A 21,970-nucleotide genomic window follows, 5' to 3' on the forward strand; every position below is an offset into this window, starting at 1 on the left:
ATAAATGCAGCCTCACCATTGACATAAATGCAGCTTCACCATTGCCATGAATGCAGCCTCTGAATGCAGCCTCACCATTGCCATGAATGCATACTCACAAGTGCCATGAATGCAGCCTCACCACTGACATGAATGCAGCCTTACCACTGACATGAATGCAGCCTCACCACTGACATGAATGCAGTCTCCCCGTTGCCATGAATGTAGCCTCACTGTTGCCATGAATGCAGCCTCTCCGTTGCCATGAATGCAGCCTCACCGTTGCCACGAATGCAGCCTCGCCGTTGCCACGAATGCAGCCTCGCCGTTGCCACGAATGCAGCCTCGCCGTTGCCACGAATGCAGCCTCACCATTGACATGAATGCAGCCTCACAAGTGCCATGAATGCAGCCTCACCACTGACATGAATGCAGCCTCACCACTGACATGAATGCAGCCTCACAAATGCCTGAATGCAGCCTCACAAGTGACATGAATGCAGCCTCACCATTGACGTGAATGCAGCCTCACAAGTGCCACGAATGCAGTCTCACAAGTACCATGAATGCAGCCTCACCATTGACATGAATGCAGCCTCACATGAGTGCCATGAATGCAGCCTCACCATTAACATGAATGCAGCCTCAACATTGACATGAATGCAGCCTCACCACTCACATGAATGCAGCCTCACCATTGCCATGAATTCAGCCTCTGAATGCAGCCTCACCGTTGACATGAATGCAGCCTCACCGTTGACATGAATGCAGCCTCACCGTTGACATTAATGCAGCCTCACAAGTGCCATTAATGCAGCCTCACCATTTATATGAATACAGCCTCACCACTGACATGAATGCAGCCTCACCATTGACATGAATGCAGACTCACCATTGACATGAATTCAGCCTCACAAGTGCCTGAATGCAGCCTCACCATTGACATGAATGCAGCCTCACCATTGACATGAATGCAGCCTCACAAGTGCCATGAATGCAGCCTCACAAGTGACATGAATGCAAATATGAATTTTTAATAAAGGACTGCTAAGCAAAAAAAGAGTCAGTGCCTATCTGCAGCCTAATCAGTGCCCACCTGCAGCCTAATCAATGCCATGAATGCAGCCTCACCATTGACATGAATGCAGCCTCACCATTGACATGATTGCAGCCTCATGATTGCCATGATTGCAGCCTCACCATTGCCATGAATGCAGCCTCACCATTGACATAAATGCAGCCTCACCATTGCCATGAATGCAGCCTCTGAATGCAGCCTCACCATTGCCGTGAATGCATCCTCACAAGTACCATGAATGCAGCCTCACCACTGACATGAATGCAGCCTCACCACTGACATGAATGCAGCCTCACCACTGACATGAATGCAGCCTCCCCATTGACTTGAATGCAGCCTCTGAATGCAGCCTCACCATTGCCATGAATGCAGCCTCACCATTGCCACGAATGCAGCCTCACCATTGACATTAATGCAGCCTCACCATTGACATGAATGCAGCCTCACAAGTGCCATGAATGCAGCTTCACCACTGACATGAATTCAGCCTCACCATTGACATGAATACAGCCTCACCATTGACATGAATGCAGCCTCACAAGTGCCTGAATGCAGCCTCACCATTGACATGAATGCAGCCTCACCATTGACATGAATGCAGCCTCACCATTGACATGAATGCAGCCTCACAAGTGCCATGAATGCAGCCTCACCATTGACATGAATACAGCCTCACCATTGACATGAATACAGCCTCACCATTGACATGAATGCAGCCTCACAAGTGCCTGAATGAAGCCTCACCATTGACATGAATGCAGCCTCACCATTGACATGAATGCAGCCTCACCATTGACATGAATACAGCCTCACAATTGACATGAATGCAGCCTCACAAGTGCCTGAATGCAGCCTCACCATTGACATGAATGCAGCCTCACCATTGACACGAATGCAGCCTCACAAGTGCCATGAATGCAGCTTCACCACTGACATGAATGCAGCCTCACCATTGACATGAATACAGCCTCACCATTGACATGAATGCAGCCTCACAAGTGCCTGAATGCAGCCTCACCATTGACATGAATGCAGCCTCACCATTGACATGAATGCAGCCTCACCATTGACATGAATGCAGCCTCACCATTGACATGAATGCAGCCTCACCATTGACATGAATGCAGCCTCACAAGTGCCTGAATGCAGCCTCACAAGTGCCTGAATGCAGCCTCACCATTGACATGAATGCAGCCTCACAAGTGCCATGAATGCAGCCTCACAAGTGCCATGAATGCAGCCTCACAATTGACATGAATGCAGCCTCACCACTGACATGAATTCAGCCTCTGAATGCAGCCTCACCATTGCCATGAATGTGAATGCAGCCTCACCATTGCCATGAATGCAGCCTCACAAGTGCCATGAATGCAGCCTCAAAAGTGCCATGAATTCAGCCTCACCATTGATATGAATGCAGCCTCACAAGTGCCATGAATGCAGCCTCACCATTGCCATGAATGCAGCCTCACCATTGCCATAAATGCAGCCTCTGAATGCAGCCTCACCATTGCCATTAATGCAGCCTCTGAATGCAGCCTCACCATTGCCATCAGTGCAGCCTAATCCATGCCCATCTGCAGCCTCGGAAGGTACAGGGATGGGGTGGTATGAGCGCCAACAGATTACATACAGGAGAATCTCCTGTTTACTTGGCGGCCTCTTTAATACAAAGTCCCGCCTCCTATGATAGACAGAAAAGTTGTCCAATGCCAGCACAGGAGACGGGACGTCCCATTACAGAAGCCGCCGAGTAAACAGGAGATTCTCCTGTATGTAATCTGAAGGCAATCGTCCCGCCCCCTCCCTGTCTCCTCCAAGGAACGATAAATACGGTATATATCTTTTGTGGCCCCTTAACAGATCCCTGAGCGCCGTGAACCGCTTAGGGATTCGTTGGGGGCCACAAAAGAAATATATATCCAAATTACCAGTGGGGCCGTATGAAACCGGACCACGGGCCGCAATTGGCCAGCGGGCCGGACTTTGGACATGCCTGCTATAGAGCAATATACTTTGTTCATATTTCATAACTGAGGTTTACAACCACTTTAAGTTCTCCTATTTCTTACTCTTCTAGAACAAAGGAATGTAAGAGTTATATCTGTAAAACCACTTCCAGTCCAAGGACGTCATATGATGTCTTTGACTTTCAGTGTGGATATCACTGCTGCAGGCATCATTCAAATATTATCTTTTAAAGCCGTCAATTCTGTGCAGTTCAGCCGCTTGATCATTCTTACAGATGGCAGGAGGGGACTCCTCCCCCCCCCCCCCCCCCCCCGCCGCCTTCTGGTGCTTCTCCAGGCTCGCCTATGCGATCGGCGACCTGGAGAAAGGATCCGCTGCCGCTGTACGATGATCATAGAGATGTCCGGTGACCAGATGGTCCCCAGTCATCTCTATGACAGTCAGAGGCCCGGCGTGACGTTATGATGTCACGTGCGGCCGGCGGAAGTAAACAAAGCCGAGCTCTCGGCTGGAAAGAAAGAGATCGGTAATTTTTTTTTGTGGATCTCAATCTTTGCAGCCTGGAGGAGAGCCATAAAGAGGACCTGTCACGCAACATTCCTATTACAAGGGATGTTTACATTCCTTGTAATAGGAATAAAAGTGATTAAAAAAAAAATAAATTGAAGCGAAAGTATAAAAATAAAAAAATTCAAGTAAAATAAACAATAAACAAATGAAAATTTTTTAAAGCCCTGTGTGCTTGCGCACAGAAGCGAACGCACGGGTAAGTTGCGCCTACATATGTAAATGCTGTTCAAATCACACATGTGAGGTATCAACGAGTGCGTTAGAGCGAGAGCAACAATTCTAGCACCAGATCTCCTCTGTAACTCTAAACCTGTAACCTGTAAAAAAATTTTCAAGCATCGCCTATGGAGATTTTTAAGTACCAAAGTTTGGCGCCATTCCACAAGTGTTCGCAATTTTAAAGCGTGACATGTTTGGTATCTATTTACTCAGCGTAACATCATCTTTCACATTAACATGTTTGAAAAATTGTTGAGCAAATACAGTGTGACATAAAAAGTTGCAACAACCGCCATTTTATTCCCTAGGGTGTCTGCTAAAAAAAACATATATAATGTTTGGGGGTTCTAAGTAATTTTCTAGCAAAAAAATGATGATTTTTACATGTAGGAGAGGAGTGCCAGAATAGGCCCGGTATAGAAGTAGTTAAAGAGGCCCTAATTCGTATAGTGGTCAGTATCCCTGCTTGTCACATGGAAGGCCAAGGCTCCATTCTCTGCTGGGGAGTCATTGACTATTCTGTTTTCTATTGGTTGAAATAAGTGGATTTTTGTACTTTTTCAACCCTATCTATGAAATTATGTACGGTAATTAAATTGTCAGAAAAAGACAGAGGACAAAGGACTAGTCACATATATTACCTGTGGTCTCCCTTTTTTCTCATTAGTGACTTACCATGCCTTGTTCTGCAGCACAGTAGTGACATAACCAAATCACATTCCAAATCTCCTGAGACTGGCAGTTAGAGACGTCAGTGCCTTAAACTGGCCCTAGATTGATTGAATGTTTATACAGTGCATCCGGAAAGTATTCACAGCACTTCACTTTATCCACATTTTGTTATGTTACAGCCTTTTTCCAAAATTGATTAAATTCATTATTTTCCTCAAAATTCTACAAACAATACCCCATAATGACAATGTGAAAGAAGTTTGTTTTAAATCTTTGCATTTTTAAAAAAAATAAAAAATGAAAAAAAAATCCCATGTACATACAGTATTCACAGCCTTTGCTCAATACTTTGTTGAAGCACCTTTGGCACTAATTACAGCCTCAAATCTTTTTGAGTAAGATGCTACAAGCTTGGCACACTTATTTTTGGTCAGTTTCTCCCATTCTTCTTTGCAGGACCTCTCAAGCTCCATCAGGTTGGATGGGGAGCATCTGTGCACAGCCATTTTCAGATCTCTCCAGAGATGGTCAATCGGGTTCATGTCTGGTCTCTGGCTGGGCCACTCAAGGACATTCACAGAGTTGTCCCATAGCCACTCCTTTGTTATCTTGGCTGTGTGCTTAGGGTTGTTGTCCTGTTGGAAAATGAACCTTCACCCCTGTCTGAGGTCCAGAGCGCTTTGGAGCAGGTTTTCATCAAGGATGTCTCTGTACATTGCTGTATTCATCTTTCCCTTGATCCTGACAAGTCTTCCAGTTCCTGCCGCTGAAAAACATCCCCACAGCATGGTGCTGCCATCACTATGCTTCACTGTAGGGATGGCATTGGCCAGGTGATGAGTGGTGCCTGATTTCCTCCAGACATGACGCTTGCCAATCAGGCCAAAGAGTTCAATCTTTGTTTCATTAGACCTGAGAACTTTGTTTCTCATGGCCTGAGAGTCCTTCAGGTGCCTTTTGGCAAACTCTAGGCAGGCTGTCATGTGCCTTTTACTGAGGAGTGGCTTTCGTCCGGCCACTCTAACATACAGGCCTGATTGGTAGAGTGCTGCAGAGATTGTTCTTCTGGAAGGTTCACCCCTCTACAGAGAAATGATGGAGCTCTGTCAGAGTGGCTTAGGGTTCTTGGTCACCTCCCTGACTAAGGCCTATCTCCCCCGATCGCTCAGTTTGGCCGGGCGGCTCGCTCTAGGAAGAGTCCTGGTGATTCCAAACGTCTTTCATTTACGGATGATGGAGGCTACTGTGCTCATTGGGACCTTCAATGCTGTAGAAATGTTTCTGTACCCTTCCCCAGATCTGTGCCTCCATACAATCCTGGATTGGTTTGTGCTCTGACATGCACTGTTAATTGTGGGACCTTATATAGACAGGTGTGTGCCTTTCCAAATCATGTCCAATCAACTGAATTTACCACAGGTGGACTCCAATCAAGTTGTAGAAACATCTCAAGGATGATCGGTGGAAACAGGATGCACCTGAGCTCAATTTTGAGTGTCATAGCAAAGGCTGTGAATACTTATGTACATGGGATTTTTTCATTTTTTATTTAAAAAAAATTTGCAAATATTTCAAACAAACTTTTTTCACGTTGTCATTATGGGGTATTGTTTGTAGAATTTTGGGGACAATAATGAATTTAATCCATTTTGGAATAAGGCTGTAACATAACCAAATGTGGAAAAAGTGAAACTCTATGAATACTTTCCAGTCTCGCAGTGGGTGCCATTAAGCTGATTGATAAAGGAGATATTTGAAAATGAACAGGTTCTTACTTCACTCTTGCCTTATTATCTGTTCGCTTGAATTTTATAGTTGTTTTTTTTTCAGATAAAGAGGAGAAGGAAGAAGACGAAGAAGAATCGGATGAGTCTCCAAAATCCGAGGTGAGGGTCTTACAGCTTTCAGAAACAAAATATATTACTTGAAAACAAAATGGTGAGATATAAGCTGTTCAATTTGTTATTTACTTTCTGTGCTATATGAGCAGCCAAAATGGGAACCCAGTACCTGACGACTACAAAAGAACGACACGTCTCTGCCCCTTCACTACCTCATAACAAATGTTGCTCCATGGCATTGATGAAAGTGTGTGTGTGTGTGTGTGTGGGGGGGGGGGATTTTGGAATTGTTGTAAATGTCCATTTTACATATAAGTGGAGCTCTTTAGAAATCACAAAAGGTGAATAATTCATATGGAGCTCTGTAGGGAATGCTTGCAGTACATCATGAGATCTCAGCATTTTATCCTGGTGGTATAGGGTCTTGTTTTATGGCTGTTTTACATATAAACTCTGCTTACTTTGTCTTTTTGCATAGTAAATATTTAATGCACATATATATGTATTATTGGCAAAATATTTGCAGGTCGATTCACCTATTTCACTGCAGTATTTTGCCTGATTCTGCTTCAGGCTATGTATACCAAAGCCCAAATATGTCATCCAGGTAATGGTTTACATCAGGGTCAAGCCCTAAACACACAGGCCTTGGATAATGTTAGTTTGTAATTATTGGTCTGAAGGGAATAGGCTTTAGCAAGCATTTACAGAGCTATTAACAAGCTTTGAGCAGGTTTTTAGATACCGTAAAGCCCCTTTCAACTCCATTCTGGGAGTGCTGACTACAGATGGCCATGGGAGTATTGTAGCTCCAAGCAAGCTTTTGGCATACTGAAGCAGGCAGTGTTCTTAAAGTTTGTAAAAAACTTGTTTGAAACTACAGCCAGCACTTCTGTAAAGATCTGTGTTCAGCCCTCCCAGACTGGAGATGAAAGGTGAAAGCAGACTTTCTAAAGTAGGCCAAGGTCAACAGAGCAGACACTTCCAAGTGCTCACATCCTCCAGTGATCTGAATGGATCCCCAGAAACTGGGGCTATCTCTTATGCAAATATGAACCCATTGCTTTTATAGTTTTTAGTTATTAGTTTAGTTCTTGCTCACCTCACTGTCATTTGCACCTTCTAATGGGCCAGTAAGGGTGCCCATATAATTGGGGGGACCACAGCACAACCATTGAAGCTGCGATCTTTGCATAAAGAGCTCCCTTGATTTTGGGAAGGTAATCCTCAAAGGTGAGTGGACAATTGGGGGTGCCTTCTTTGGCTCAGTAGAGGCACTTTACAAGATATGTTGAGCACATTCATTTACTTTAAAGGAACTGTACATTGAGAGAAACACAGATATTGCATTTTGTTGAGGTCTGAAAATGCTGCTTCCTTGGTTGTCAACCACCCATAAATAGTTTGAAGACCAGGAGTTCTGACCTCCCTGTTGTATACTTGTTACAAGCCATTGACTCAAAATGTTGAAGCAATAAAGAATGGATGGGGAAAAAAAGGAAACTGTTGAAAAAGCTATTTGTGGCTCATGAACTGCTTTGTAAATGCCTGCTGTAGCCGATACTCTCCAAGCAAGATTAAACAATGGCCATGTATTAAGGGCTTGGCATAGACTGACACAATTTTTATGGGGAAGCTCAATATATATATATAAATATATTGGAAGATATCTTTAAAACGGATTTTACTGGAGAACTCTCACCTTAGCCATTATGTTGGCCATAGTACATTTATAAATATATCAGTTTTGGATTTTTAGAAGTAGGTGTGAGTATGGTGGGTTGAGTTTGCTATGACTGGTTATGGGTATGTGGCACTGATTGTATGTTACATCCCATTGAGCAGGGATATCGGCGTCGCCTACGTGGAGGCATGGGCTGGGAGTCGGGACTGCGTCAACGGCCAATGCCGAGGCTTCCTTTCCAGGCTGGAGACCCTTATTACGTCAGCAAGAGGAAGAGGGATGAGTGGCTGGCCAGGTGGAAGAGGGAGGTAAGGAGGTCATCTGCATTTTTTTTGCAGTCCATGCCGGTATTTTGTAGTCTCTGAAAAATTCCTTTTCCAAAATTTCTAAATTTAATTTGTCAATTATTGTGACTTCCAGAGGGGGCTGTTGTGCTTAAGCCCCCAATATGATTTCGCCTTTGGTATCTCCCCTTATGGCTGAAAGCAGACCTTTGGACCCATAAAACGTTATAAATGGATACTTACACTATATTCTCAAACGTTTGTGGACACCTGACCATTACATCTACTGTATTGCCAAAGGTATGTGCATACCCTTTCTGGTAACACTTTTGGGGTGGCCCTTTTCTGCTCCAGCATGACTGTGACTCTGTACATAAATCCAGCTCTGTAAACATGTGGTTTGATGAGTTTGTTGTGGAAAAACTCAAGTGGCCTGACCTAAACCCTGACGTCAGCCCTGCTGAATGTTGGGGTGAAAGGAGCAACAACTGCAAGCCAGGTCTCCTTGTCAAACATCAGTACCTGATCTCACAAATACTCTTCTGGTGCAATGGGCACACATTCTCACAAACACAATACAAATTCTCGTGGAAATCCTTCCCAGGAGAGTGAAGCCTGTTATAGTTGCAAAGGTGTGGGGGTAGGAGTTATTCTATTTAATGTCCATAGTTTTGAAACGGCATGTCCAACAAGCTCAAATAGATGTGATGGTCAGGTGTCTGCAAATCATATAGTGTACTTCATATGAGGTTGCTGAACTCCGGCTTGGATCTCCTGTAGAGCTCCCTTGGACCACTCAGAACTCATTGCTTTGCTGATAGGCCGGAAGTAGGAAGCTTGAGGCAGGAAGGGGGATATGTGATCCGACTATGGCTAAGGCTAAATGTTGTTTGCATGCCAACATGTGTGTAATGTAAAGTGTCAGTCTAGAAAGTTTCATTGGCCCACAACACATGAAGTAGTGTAACATTTAAACATTTTAGACCAAAATTAAAACGTACCTAAGGCTGGCTGGCCATACATTACACAATTTTCTTGTACAATTTTCCTTTAGATTTACCAAAGCCATAAAATATGAGGTCAATCCTAAACATTTTCCATTTGTTTGCAGTCAGGTAGACCCTTGCACTACATAGTTGAAGGTAAATCTAAAGGAAATTGAATAAGAAAATTGTATAATGTATGGCCAGTTTTAAAGTCGAAGTTCCATGTAATGATGCAAAAAGTAGTGTAACTAAAAACTACTGTATTTATTCTTATGAAAGCCAAAAACATAATGATTTAATTACCCTGTCTTCCCCAGTTGTCTGGTGGACTGGATTGTTCTTTGCCGACAATAAGCCATTTTCAAATCTGGCCCTATGATCCTCAACCTAGGCTACCCATCTGAAGAAACTCATCTTGGCCATGCTATGATCCTGTTGGTAGTGCGTACACTGTGTACACTGACACAAGGAATCTGAGCAGATTCAATTGGGCAGTACTGTAGTCAACCCACAAGATAATAACCCTGCACCCTCTCTGATCAATTAGCTGCAAGGGGTGCTGGGACAACTATTCCAGGAAACACTAGTGACATAAAAAATCCAAGGAGTTTGCCTCTCCCTCAATTTGGCATATTTTGAAGTTTCGAAGCTGCTGCACCCAAACTTAAGAATTTTAACACATTTTGTCCTTATTTTTCAATGGCTGGAGTTCAACTTTAAATACATTGCCCTGCCATTGCCCTGCCTCTGTACTGCCTCTCCAACATTGCCTTCCTTCTGTAACCTCCACTGACATTGCCCTATTTCTGTACTGCCCCGCAAACATTGCCTTCCTTCTGTAGTTCCCACTGACATTGCCCTATTTCTGTACTGCCCCGCAAACATTGCCTTCCTTCTGTAGCCCCCACTGACATTGGCCTGCTTCTGTACTGCCCCACCAACATTTCCTTCCTTCTGTAGCCCCCACTGACATTGCCCCGCTTCTGTACTGCCCTGCCAACATTGCCTTCCTTCTGTAGCCTCTATACTGCCCCACTGACCTTGCCCTGCTTCTGTACTGCCCCACTGAACCTGCCCTGCCTCTATACTGCCCCACTGACCTTGCCATGCTTTTCTACTGCCCCATTGACCTTGCCCCGCTTCTGTACTGCCCCACTGAACCTGCCCTGCCTCTGTAATGCCCTGCTGACCTTGCCCGGCCTCTGTATCATCGCACTAACATAGCACTGTCTCTGCACCACAACACTGACATGTAAGCTTGAAGGAGCTTACACGGAACAATCTATTCTCTTCCCTGCCCCTCATGACAGTGATGGGTTCCAAAGCGAGTCACATGGTCGTCCATACCTGAGATTTCTGAGTTAACAAATTTCCAGTGGCTGAAAGAAGCAACAAGAGTATGGAGGGAAGGGTGGTGCACCAGGCAAGGGGGCCTTAAAGTGAACTTGTGGCTTTACCCCTTTGTAAATAATACCGGGCCATGTCTCCAAGCATATAAGCTTGCATCCTTCAAGCCGAAAAGCCCACAAGATTGTGACTGGCCTGCTATATTGATACGGCCAATATTTCATAGAATCCTGCTATACATGTTTAATTGCTCAGAATAAATTGCTTACAAATAATGCATGATTTATGAGCATAAATTACACTTGAAGGAATTCTAATATTTGCTTTATGTCCCTTGGAGAGTTCCAGTTAGTTTTGCCTTTTATGTTCCGTCAGTTTGTGTAATGTCATGCAGCTTTTGAATGCTGGATTGTGCTTTGGAAACCTTTATTCAAACTTTAGAAAAGGAGGAATTAAAACGGATTTACATTAACATGATATATTTAGTGTCCATGGCCAGCCATACTTGTTACAGCCAGCCCCGTTCTGGCAGGTGTTGTTATAAATCTTAACATCGCTAATTGATCGGTGAAGGAGCAAGCAAGAACCTGAACTCCTAATAGAAAACATAGATAGCCAAAGTCTACCTATACTATTGGCACATAGAATTAATTGTACAAAGGACATTAATAACCTGTGTGGTGGAGTGAATTGCATAGGGGACTTTATGCATGCCACCAATGCACAGTGCACACCTGACTATCACATCTACACTATATGGCCAAAACTATGTTCATATCCCTCCAAATGACTTGATTCAGGTGTTTCCATTAAAGGGTGCTGTTAACACTACAACATATACTTTGGTATATTTTGGACAACTGTGCTCTTCCAACCTTGTGGTAACAGTTGGGGTTCATTCTCACAGCTGTCCTGTCCAGGGCCATACACTACCCTTTCTGCAGTCGGTGTGGCCAGATGTTTGTGATCAGCTGCAGAGAGGAAGCCTGTAAAAATCAATTACAGGCAGACACTGTCTACATGTAATCGCACAAGGAGTGATTACATGCGGCTTGGAACAGATGAGTGGCTCTGTATGCAGACAGTTTGTGTCCCTAACCACATTTTGTGCAATTACACTCAGCTGCGGAGTCTGTCAGACTGTCACTTGTTTGTACAGGCTGAGCAGCCCCAATTGATTGCAAACACCTGGCTGCACCCGACACAGAAATACACTGATCTGCTGGATGGCTGTGTGAATGAAGGGGTGTCAAAGTCAATTTCATTGCGGGCCGCGGCATCATTATGGTTGCCCTCAAAGGGCTGGATGTATCTGTAAGGCTAAATAAATATATTTAGTCTTTATCATATTAAATAATTGCCTCTGCATTTGATTATTATTGGTTTTAGAAATAACTTAAAGCAGGGGTCAGCAACCTTTTTCCACTTGGGGGCCAGATTCAATGTATGTGAAAGCATGGAGGGCCACATTCACCTGCTAATAAATGAAGATAATAATCTGGACCCCTTTACATCACACAGCCCCGCACCTCTCGACCCCTTTACGTTACACTGCCTTGTACCTCTGGACCCCTTTACATTACACAATCCCCCTGCATATTACACAGCCCCCCCCCCCCCCCCCCCCATGTTATGCTTTAAAATTGTGCACACTCGTGGACTAGTGAGAAACTACGGTACTTAAAAATCTCCATAGGCGAGGCTTTGAAAATTTCTACAGGTTACCTGTTTAGGGTTACAGAGGAGGTCTTTTGCTATTGCTCTCGCTTCAACAATCGCAGTGGTACCTCACATGTGTAGTTTGAACACTGTTTACATTTGCAGTCGCAACTTACATATGCGTTCGCTTCTGCGCATGAGCACGAATTGATGGGGTGCTTTTTTATTTTATTTCATATTTATTTTATTTCATTTTTAATTTAATTCCATTTTATAAGACCTCAAATCCCTCCTTTGCACATTCAAGAAGCCAAGTTTTCTGTTTTAAATACTGTCATTTTTTTAAAATTTTGCGCCTTTAAGTCTTCTGTAAAATGTAAGTGATGTCATGACATCGCTTCTGGGTTACTAGATCCGAGACCCGATCGAAGCCGATTCCAGTGTTCTGTCAATATAGCCATTTCATCAGGATCTCCAATCACGTCACTTCCGGTTATTATGAAGCATCAGTAATAGGAGATTTAGAGGAGTTGGTGTTTTGATACAACAGCGGCAAGCGTGTACACGATATTATGAGCAGACATTGTGAGTCCAACAGTCTGACAAGATGGCCGACTCCAAGGCAGCGACAACTTTTTCCTCCTTAGCGGCTGTTCTGTCAAAACAGTGAACTCTTCGTGTACCAGAGAGTACAGGCTTGTCGGTGTTGTGTCAAAACAGAAACTCGACTAAATCTCCCATTACTGATGCTTTACAGTAACCGCAAGTCACTTGATTGGAGATCTCGATGAATTGGCTATTTTGACAGAACACTGGCCTCGTTCGGGTCTCCGGCCAGCCGGTGGATGTGCCGGCTGGTCGCTTGGGCCTCCCGGTGGGATGCTGCGGCTGCACAGAGAAGCGCAGGATCTGGTGGAGGAATTCTGTCGAACTCTCTGCGGCCAACTGCAGAGACAAGGTGGGGGCGGATACAAGGGGTTTGCCTCAGAGGCAGGAGAGGTATGAGGGCCACTAGAAAGGGCCTGGAGGGCTGGATTCAGCCCACAGGACTTGCATACCCCCCAACATTTTGAGATGGGAATGAGGGACACCTACTAACAAACATAGGTAGGCATAGGACACGCCCCCCTGCCACACCACGTTAAAAGAAAATTAACAAAAAAAAAAAAAAAAAGGTTAATTAAATCCACAAGGACTTTCTTTTACTACTATTCGTTTATATTAGCTTTTAAAATGTACAAATGCAGCAATTTAGAAATTGAATAAAAGGTTTAGCACTGGGAAACACTTTCTGAAAGATAAAAAGTGCATTTTATATACAACTATATGGATCAGACCAAAATGAGGGACAAATGAGGAGGAAAGAGAGACAGAGGGACATTGCTCTAAATCAGGGACAGTCCCTCGAAATCAGGGACAGTTGGGAGCTATGGACTTGTGTTTGACACATGTGCTTTAGGGAAGGCTCTACTGAATTCTCTTCCAGCATGACGGTGCCCCTGTGCACAAAGCTAGCTCCATAAAGACATGGTTTTATGACTTTGGTGTGGAGTAAGGATGAGCTCAGGCATGTTGGAACCCTAGTCAATCCTGCCAGGAAGCTGTCACTGTACTGTGCCAATCATAAGCAGCCAAGGCATTCTCCATTCTACAGCCACACGTATAAAAACAAGGGGTGCCCTGCACAGAGTCCTAACCTTGACCCTATGGAACACCTTTGGGATGAATTGGATTGCTGATGGCAGGCCAGGGCTTCTCATCTAGCATCAGTACCTGACTTCACAAATGTTCTTTTGGCTAGATGGGAACAAATTCCCCCAGACACACGCCACAATCTTGTGAAGAGCCTGCCCAGACCATCCATGAATAAATAGAATGCCCAACAAGCTCATATAGTGGTGATGATCTGGTGTACACAAAATTTTGACTGTACAATGTAAGTATGGGCAATAAAAATTTGCTCAAGTAAGCGATAAGACCACATGATACTCTGTTTAATTACCCTTGACACTCTTTATCCATAAAATGCGCAGCAGGCTTTGTATGAAAAAGGTATTGTTGAAGTATATGCTCCTGCTCATCATACACAATATGTAAAGCACACACACACACACACAAGAGCTGAAAATGCTCTTTCTGATGTGGTGATCAGTGTCCATATAAATATTCTGTGCATCTCCAGTACTGCCACACTGCCGTCTCCTTCCCTGTCATTAATTTATGCTGCTACTGCTGTTGGATTTAGTGTCTGTCTGTTGTCAGCGGGTGGTAATTGCTGTTTAACACTTTCCTCCCTCCAGAGGCGATCTGCTTTCCCTTCCACGTACGGCTGACAGCTCAGTCTGGGATCCCCTGCGCACAATGAATTGGTGATGCAGACACAGTACTGGCGTCTCCCTGGCAACCGGGGCCAGGCACCAGGCTTGCCGGCATCAAGGTGGCTTTTTATAGAACAGCGAGATGCCAATCACACCAGGGCGGCGAGAATCTGATTTGCGGCTGGCTCAGGAAATGATATTAGATGTTTCTGTTTTTACTGTAGGATTCTTGGGTAAAACAAGGTGATGTGACAATTTTTCCAGGGATTACATAAAGTGAACATGTGCTTTTCCTATCCGGGCATTTAAATGCCACCCTCGTCAGCTGTCTATACCTCCCCGACACTCTGTTCAACCAGGGAAGTGAAGTGACATGCACGGTATTCTGTTTTGCACCCAACCTAGAGAATGACCAGAGGGCAGATTGTAACTTCAATCGGTGGATAGCCTTAGTATTGAAAAGATAATAGGGAGGGAATGTGGGAAGGGGGACAGAAGTAATTTTAGGGAGGTCTTCTGATGAAACCAGGTCTGATCACACCACCGCTGCTGATTTTGTTAGAAAACAATCTATAGGGGATTCCGACATAACTGGCCAAGGGCACGGAGGATTGTGGGCTGCCCCTGTGGTGGTGTTGTCTTAAAGGTGTTTTGTTAATAAGAACATACAGCCCTTTATGCTCTTTATTAGAGTAGTGACGTGAAGAGCAGGGGTCCCTGACTGAGCTATTTATTGTATGGAATCAAGGACTGGTTACAGAAGAAAAGAGTTGGACAGCAGCCATTATACAGTATCTGCTGGAAAACAGGTTTCTTTTTTATTGACTGGGGCATTGTTATGGTTAACTAGAACTACAACAGAAAGATCGAAACATAGAAGAGCAACAGAAGAAAAAAACAAGTGGTCCATCGAGTTTGTCCTTTTTTTTTATTTTTTTTTTTTATTAAATTTAATTAACTAATTAATTTATTAATCTTTTTTGTCTGAGTATAGATCTGTGTTTTTAAATCCCTCACTGATGACTGACTCACTACCAGGGCCAGAAGTCTGTGCCAAGCTACAATTACTCTTATTGTAAAATAATATTTTCTAAGATTAGTTTTGAACTTTCCTCCTGATAGCTGAGTTCATGCCCTGTGTTCTAAAGATCTATATAGAGGAAACAGGGCCTCCTTCCTCCTGCTGGTGATCCCTCTAGTAATAACTAAAGATCTGTATAGAGGAATCCGGACCTCCTTCCCCCTTCTGGTGATCCCTCTAGTAATACCTAAAGATCTATATAGAGGAATCCGGACCTCCTTCCTCCTTCTGTTGATCCCTCTAATGATAACTAAAAATCTGTATAGAGGAATCAGGGCCTCCTTCCTCCTGCTGGTGATCCCTCTAGTGATAACTAAAGATCTATATAGAGAAATCAGGACCTCATCTCTCCTGCTGGTGACCCCTCTAGTGATAACCAAAGCTATATGTATATAGAGGAATCAGGACCTCTTTCCTCCTGCTGGTGATCCCCCTAGTGATATAAAGATCTATATACAGTGCCTTGAAAGAGTATTCATACCCCTTGAAATTTTCCACATTTTGTCATGTTACAACCAAAAACGTAAATGTATTTTATTGAGATTTTATGTGATAGACCAACCACAAAATGGCACATAATTGTGAAGTGGAAGGAAAATGATAAATGGTTTTCAAAAATGTTTTTACAAATAAATATGTTAAAGTGTGGCTTTGAAGAACCACCTTTTGCTGCAATTACAGCTGTGAGTCTTTTTGGGTATGTCTCTACCAGCTTTGCACATCTAGAGAGTGACAATTTTGCTCATTCTTTGCAAAGTAGCTCAAGCTCTGTCAGACTGTATGGAGAGTGTCTGTGAACAGCAATTTTCAAGTCTTGCCACAGATTCTCAATTGGATTTAGGTCTGGACTTTGACCAGACCATTCTAACACATGAATATGCTTTGATCTAAACCATTCCATTGTAGCTCTGGCTGTATGTTTAGGGTAGTTGTCCTGCTGGAAGGTGACCCCCTACCGCAGTCTCAAGTCTTTTGCATACTGTAACAGGTTTTCTTCTAAGATTGCCCTGTGTTTGGCTCCATCCATCTTCCCATCAACTCTGACCAGCTTCCCTGTCCCTGCTGAAGAACAGCATCCCCACAACATGTTGCTGCCACCACCATGTTTCATGGTGGGGATGGTGTGTTCAAGGTGATGTGCAGTGTTAGTTTTCTGCCACACATAACAATTTGCTTTCGGGCCATGCTTGAGGTGATTGTAGCTGTCCCTTCGCAAAACATGACTTAGTGTCCTAAAAATTGTATGTTAGTGCAAATAAAAAAAGTATCACAGACACTACTCAGTTGTTGCTTTTAGGCCAAAAAGTTCAAATTTTGTGTCATCTGACAAGAGTACCTTCTTCCACATGTTTGCTGTGTCCCCCACATGGCTTCTTGCAAACTGCAAACGGGACTTCTTATGGCTTTCTTTCATCAATGGCTTTTTTCTTGTCACTCTTCCATAAAGGCCAGATTTGTGGAGTGCACGACTAATAGTTGTCAAGTGGACAGATTCTCCCACCTGAGCTGTGGATCTCTGCAGCTCCTCCACAGTTACCATGGACCTTTTGGCTGCTTCTCTGATTAATGCTCTCTTTGCCAGGCCTGTCAGTTTAGGTGGACATCTGTGTCTTGGTAGGTTTGCAGTTGTGTCATACTCTTTCTATTTTTGGATGATGGATTGAGCAGTGCTCTGTGAGATGCCCAAAGCCTGGGATATTCTTTTATAACCAACCTTGCCTGTTTGTTCACTAAGGTTCTCTAACAAACCTCTGAGTGCACAGAACAGCTGTATTTATACTGAGATTAAATTACACACAGGTGGACACTATTTACTAATTAGGTACTTTCTGAAGGCAATTGGTTCCAGTAGATTTTATTAGGGGAATCACAGTAAAGGGGGCTAAATACAAATTCACGCCACACTTTTCAGATATTTATTTATAAAATATTTTGAAAACCATTTATCATTTTCCTCCCACTTCATAATTATGTGCCACTTGGGGTAAGCAACCTTAAAGAGGTGGCAATCTACCCGAACAACATGGGAGAAATCAAAGATCACCGGGCACAGTGTCACCAAGTGTCACCTCCTCACACCTGATTTAAACCTATAATTGCCATACTACTGTGTTGCAATTGTGTGCAATCATTGGTTTAAATCAGGTGGGTGCTACTGCCTGCCAATTACGACCCATTCAAGTAAATTGGGCCACTCTGCAAGTGCTTGCTTCTGCGGGGTCCAAGGGGGTAAAGCAGGTGGTGAGAAAGCAACACAATGCTGTCTGCTTTAACACATTGCTTGCTGTAATGCACAAGGCTACAGGGCACTTGCAAAGTGGCCTCATTCACTTGAATGAGTCATGCTTGGCAGGTGCTACACCCACCAACCATGACAGGGCATATAATTTCTGCTGCGACTGCCTCATGTGTACACCCCTGGCCTCTGCAGCTAAAGGGGGTGCGGTTGGGACTGATGTGATAAAAACACGTCTTAAATATGGGGTTTTACCACCCCCATGTAAATTAACCTTTACTGTTCTGAGCCCCCTTTAAGGCTGCTTTCACACTGTTGGTATCACTCCACATGGGACAGGAGCCAGCACTACAGAGAAGGCATTGGCTTATGCGGCCCTTGCTCCCTAATACAGCTCCAAATTTACAAGTAGTCCCTCTGCATTGATGCTCTGTTTGATGCTCTGGAATGGCAGACCATGATCTACCAGTCAACTGTCCATTCTACTGGTAGATTGTGATCTGCAGGTTGCTGACCTCCGATATAGAGGAATCAGGACCTCCTTCCTCCTTCTGGTGATCCCATCTAGTGATATAAAGATCTATATAGAGGAATCAGGACCTCCTTCCTCCTTCTGGTGATCCCATCTAGTGATATAAAGATCTATATAGAGGAATCAGGACCTCCTTCCTCCTTCTGGTGATCCCATCTAGTGATATAAAGATCTATGTAGAGGAATCAGGACCTCCTTTCTCCTGCTGGTGATCACTCTAATGATATAAAGATCTATTTAGAGGAATCAGGACCCCCTTCCTCCTGCTGGTGACCTCTCTAGTGACATAAGAGTGAGAAATGTCACCAGCACACCATTGGTCTCCAAAATGGGTCCAAAGCTTTATTCAGCGATCACATTGTTACAGCAAATGTTTCAGAGCCTCCCAGGACCATTTCATCAGACATGTGACATGTGTGGTCACATGCCTGATGAAGGGGTCCTGCGATGCTCCGAAACATAGCTGTTTGCTGTAACGATGCAATCAGTAAATAAAGATTTGCCCCCATTTTGGAGACCCGTGTTGTGCTGGTGACATTTCTCGCTCTGATTACTCACGGTTCCAGCCAGTGGTCGCTTTAGCGCCAACTTATACACACAGATACTTCTACAGGAACATGTACGTTGGGAATGGTGCGTTGCCCTCTAGTGATATAAAGACCTATATAGAGGAATTGCGATCCCCTTCCTCCTGCTGGTGATCCCTCTAGCAATAACCAAAGATCTATAGAGGAATCATAACTTCCTTTTTTCAGGCAGTGATCCCTCAAGAGATAACTAAAGCTGCCCATAGATGGATCGAAGTTCATCTGGTTCAGTAGAGACTGGACAAATATCTATGGGCACTGTGGTTATACAGAACTTCTGTACAGCAGTCCTTTTGGATTTTTGCCACGTAATCAGCGCTACTGGCTGTGAACCTCTATGGTATGGCAGAAAGTGTATCCTGACTTGGCTGTAGGAAGCCAACTCAACAAAGACCTGAGACATTATGTCAATCAGAGGTTCCAGAAATCTTCTCTTGACCCCGAACTGCAGAAAATAATTAAAGATAGTCTTTAACGCCTGGCAGTGCCTTGCACAATATGTCTGCCTATAGTGGGGGGGATATCTGGCATGGACTACCAGTTTCTGACTGTACAGGTGTTTTTTTGGCTCTTGAATTGAATGGAACTCTACTTGAAGTTTGGACATACGAAGGTGATATACATTGTGGTTGGAAGTGTCGATACCTCTGGTTTATTGCTGGAGTTTATCTGATCTGATCTTTGATCAGTTCAGTCAGTTTTTTTCAAAGAAACGGGCCGCCACTGCTTGAGTCCCAGAGCTATTCTTTCATGCAGAAATGGACCATTTGTCCGTTTACATCCGTTTTTCATCCGATTCATTTTTTCAACGGAAGAAAAATAGGGCTTTGATCTGTTCCAAAAACAGATGTTGATGCAAGCAGATGTAGACAGATGTAAATGGATGATCATTCATTTACATCCATTTTTCCATAGAGATGCATTGATGTCTGTTTTTCATCCGTGAATCTGCCACGATTGTCGCGCGACAGAATTGTGCCTCAATCGTGGTTAACAATTGCGCTAAGCTTGTTGCCCAAAAAGGAGATGCTTTTGGGTGACAAATGTGCATAGGGCAGCCCATTGACGTGAATAGGTGGCTTGTGTGCAATATGTGTTTTTGCTTAAATATTGCGAGTGGGAGTGCTCGTTTCTGCTACAGGAGGTCTGAACAGGACCTTGGTTCATATTATATGGACAATATTTTTTCATTTGTGTTGGTTTCTAATTATGGTCTGTTTAGTACTTATTTTAGATGAATTGATTAAACTGATTGGTTTATCAATTATTGCTGTGGTCGGCTGTACATGGAAGCTGTGTATCCTGGGTGCTTCATGTATCCCTGTGCATATATAAATATACTTTAAAAATATGCAATATGCTTATGAATTTAAATAAACTTTGCTTCGCATTATTTTTTCCTTGACGTTTAATACGTCTGGGAATCCATTTACATATCAGGTCTGGATGAGATTTTTAAGCACTTTTAATCGAAATTAGTTGATCAAATGCTCTGACGAACGATTTTTCAGAATTTCATACAAATGCTTGAATGAAATTCTAACTGTGTTTGTCTAATTTAACATGTTTAAAATGAACATAGGGTAACTTTCGAAAACCACAGCGGAATCTTTCTGACTTTGAATACACCTGGCGGTGAAAGGGTTAATAAATTTTGAGCCCGAAGACAGAAATCCATCTTTTCTTCTACGAACAGATCTATCTAGACCTGGAACAGCTGGCGCTCACGGGCCCATACAATCTAGGCTGCCCGAATCGATTGCCCGGGGCTCCCCTTGGGCAACAAGAGTCAATATCCTCGTGCAGCCCGCAACACACTCTGGGGCCTTGTTAGTGTCTCTCCAGCAGTTAACTGAATCCCGTCCACTGGGGCTTGTTAATAGACAGTCGGGGAGGGGTCCCAATCTCCCCCCCCTCTCTCTTCCAACCAAGCCCCTGTGCAGAGCACCGTCTCAAGTTGCCGAGCGGGAATCAGTGTCACACACACTGAGCAGAACATGTGTGCAACACACAGCGACTCAGGCCTGGGAAAGAGATGATTGGCTTGTCCTGGTCCACTCAACTGGAAGAGGAGTGTGGGTATCACTGCACCGCCATTCAGCAGCATCTCATTCATCGCCGACAAGTGCGAGATTAGAGGCTATCAAAGTGCCCCCTCCTTGCTGACACTGTGTAACACGAGGATAATTGAGCCCCACTCCAGAGTCGCAGACCAAGGTAACATTCTAAAAATGTATACTTTACAGGAGGTTTATGGTCACATACCCGCAAAATAGGTGGACGGCGGATATTTGCATAGTTGGGAAAGCAGATATAAAAGGTACAAATTAATGCAGCTCTGTTTTCATTAGTACATCATTGCATTTACTTTTTAAATGCAAGTGGTATAAAAATCAACTTCTTGCAATCCCTGTACAACAGGACTGGAGTGTGAGAGAAAAAAGCAGTACAAGGAGCCAATCAGTGCTGACAAGGAGCATGCTGATAGGAGGAGACAGCAGAGTGACAGAGCAAGGAGCTCATCACAGTGCTGCTTCTCCTTTCACTGTCCAGTCCCAAGTTGGGGGTGTGTCAAGGATGACCTGGTTTTAGAGGAGATGGGTTGAATGATTCTGGCCATCAGATTGAGGACATCTAGTGGCAGAAAAAGTACTGCAGGAGAAATGTCTGAACTGAAACTGAACATTGCAACAAAGGATGTTTTGTTATTTTAACTTTTAATGGGCTATTTTTATCTTGTTATTTTAGCTGTTTTAAAGTGTATGTACCGCAAAATGTTTTTTTTTTTTTTTGCATGGAGTATTTAAGGATTAGAACCACTAACAGGTTTTTATTGCTGCCTGTGCTCTTTTCTGTAGAGGTTTATTCCTTTTTTTGTCCTATTGACCACTACCACTCACTCAAGCAAAAAAGTGATGAGAAAACC

General features: G+C 43.7%; 1 protein-coding gene across 9 annotated transcripts in view; it reads left to right on the top strand.

The window, feature by feature from the left end:
• Positions 1 to 21,970, top strand: part of LOC141139158 (DNA (cytosine-5)-methyltransferase 3A) — a 390,588-nt gene that overhangs the window by 223,775 nt on the left and 144,843 nt on the right. For 8 of the 9 annotated variants that reach the window (XR_012243729.1, XM_073625034.1, XM_073625033.1 and 5 more), the window contains 2 exons: positions 6,320 to 6,375; positions 8,176 to 8,322. Coding sequence is in view for 8 of the 9 variants with exons in the window: in XM_073625034.1 (XP_073481135.1) it covers positions 6,320 to 6,375; positions 8,176 to 8,322 (203 nt within the window). In the remaining variant the exon portion in view is untranslated. The remainder of the gene's footprint in view (positions 1 to 6,319; positions 6,376 to 8,175; positions 8,323 to 21,970) is intronic. The other variant, XM_073625036.1, reaches the window with a different exon arrangement.

Source organism: Aquarana catesbeiana, linkage group LG04 (assembly GCF_042186555.1).
Source record: "Aquarana catesbeiana isolate 2022-GZ linkage group LG04, ASM4218655v1, whole genome shotgun sequence".
In the NCBI taxonomy this organism is placed as follows: domain Eukaryota; kingdom Metazoa; phylum Chordata; class Amphibia; order Anura; family Ranidae; genus Aquarana; species Aquarana catesbeiana.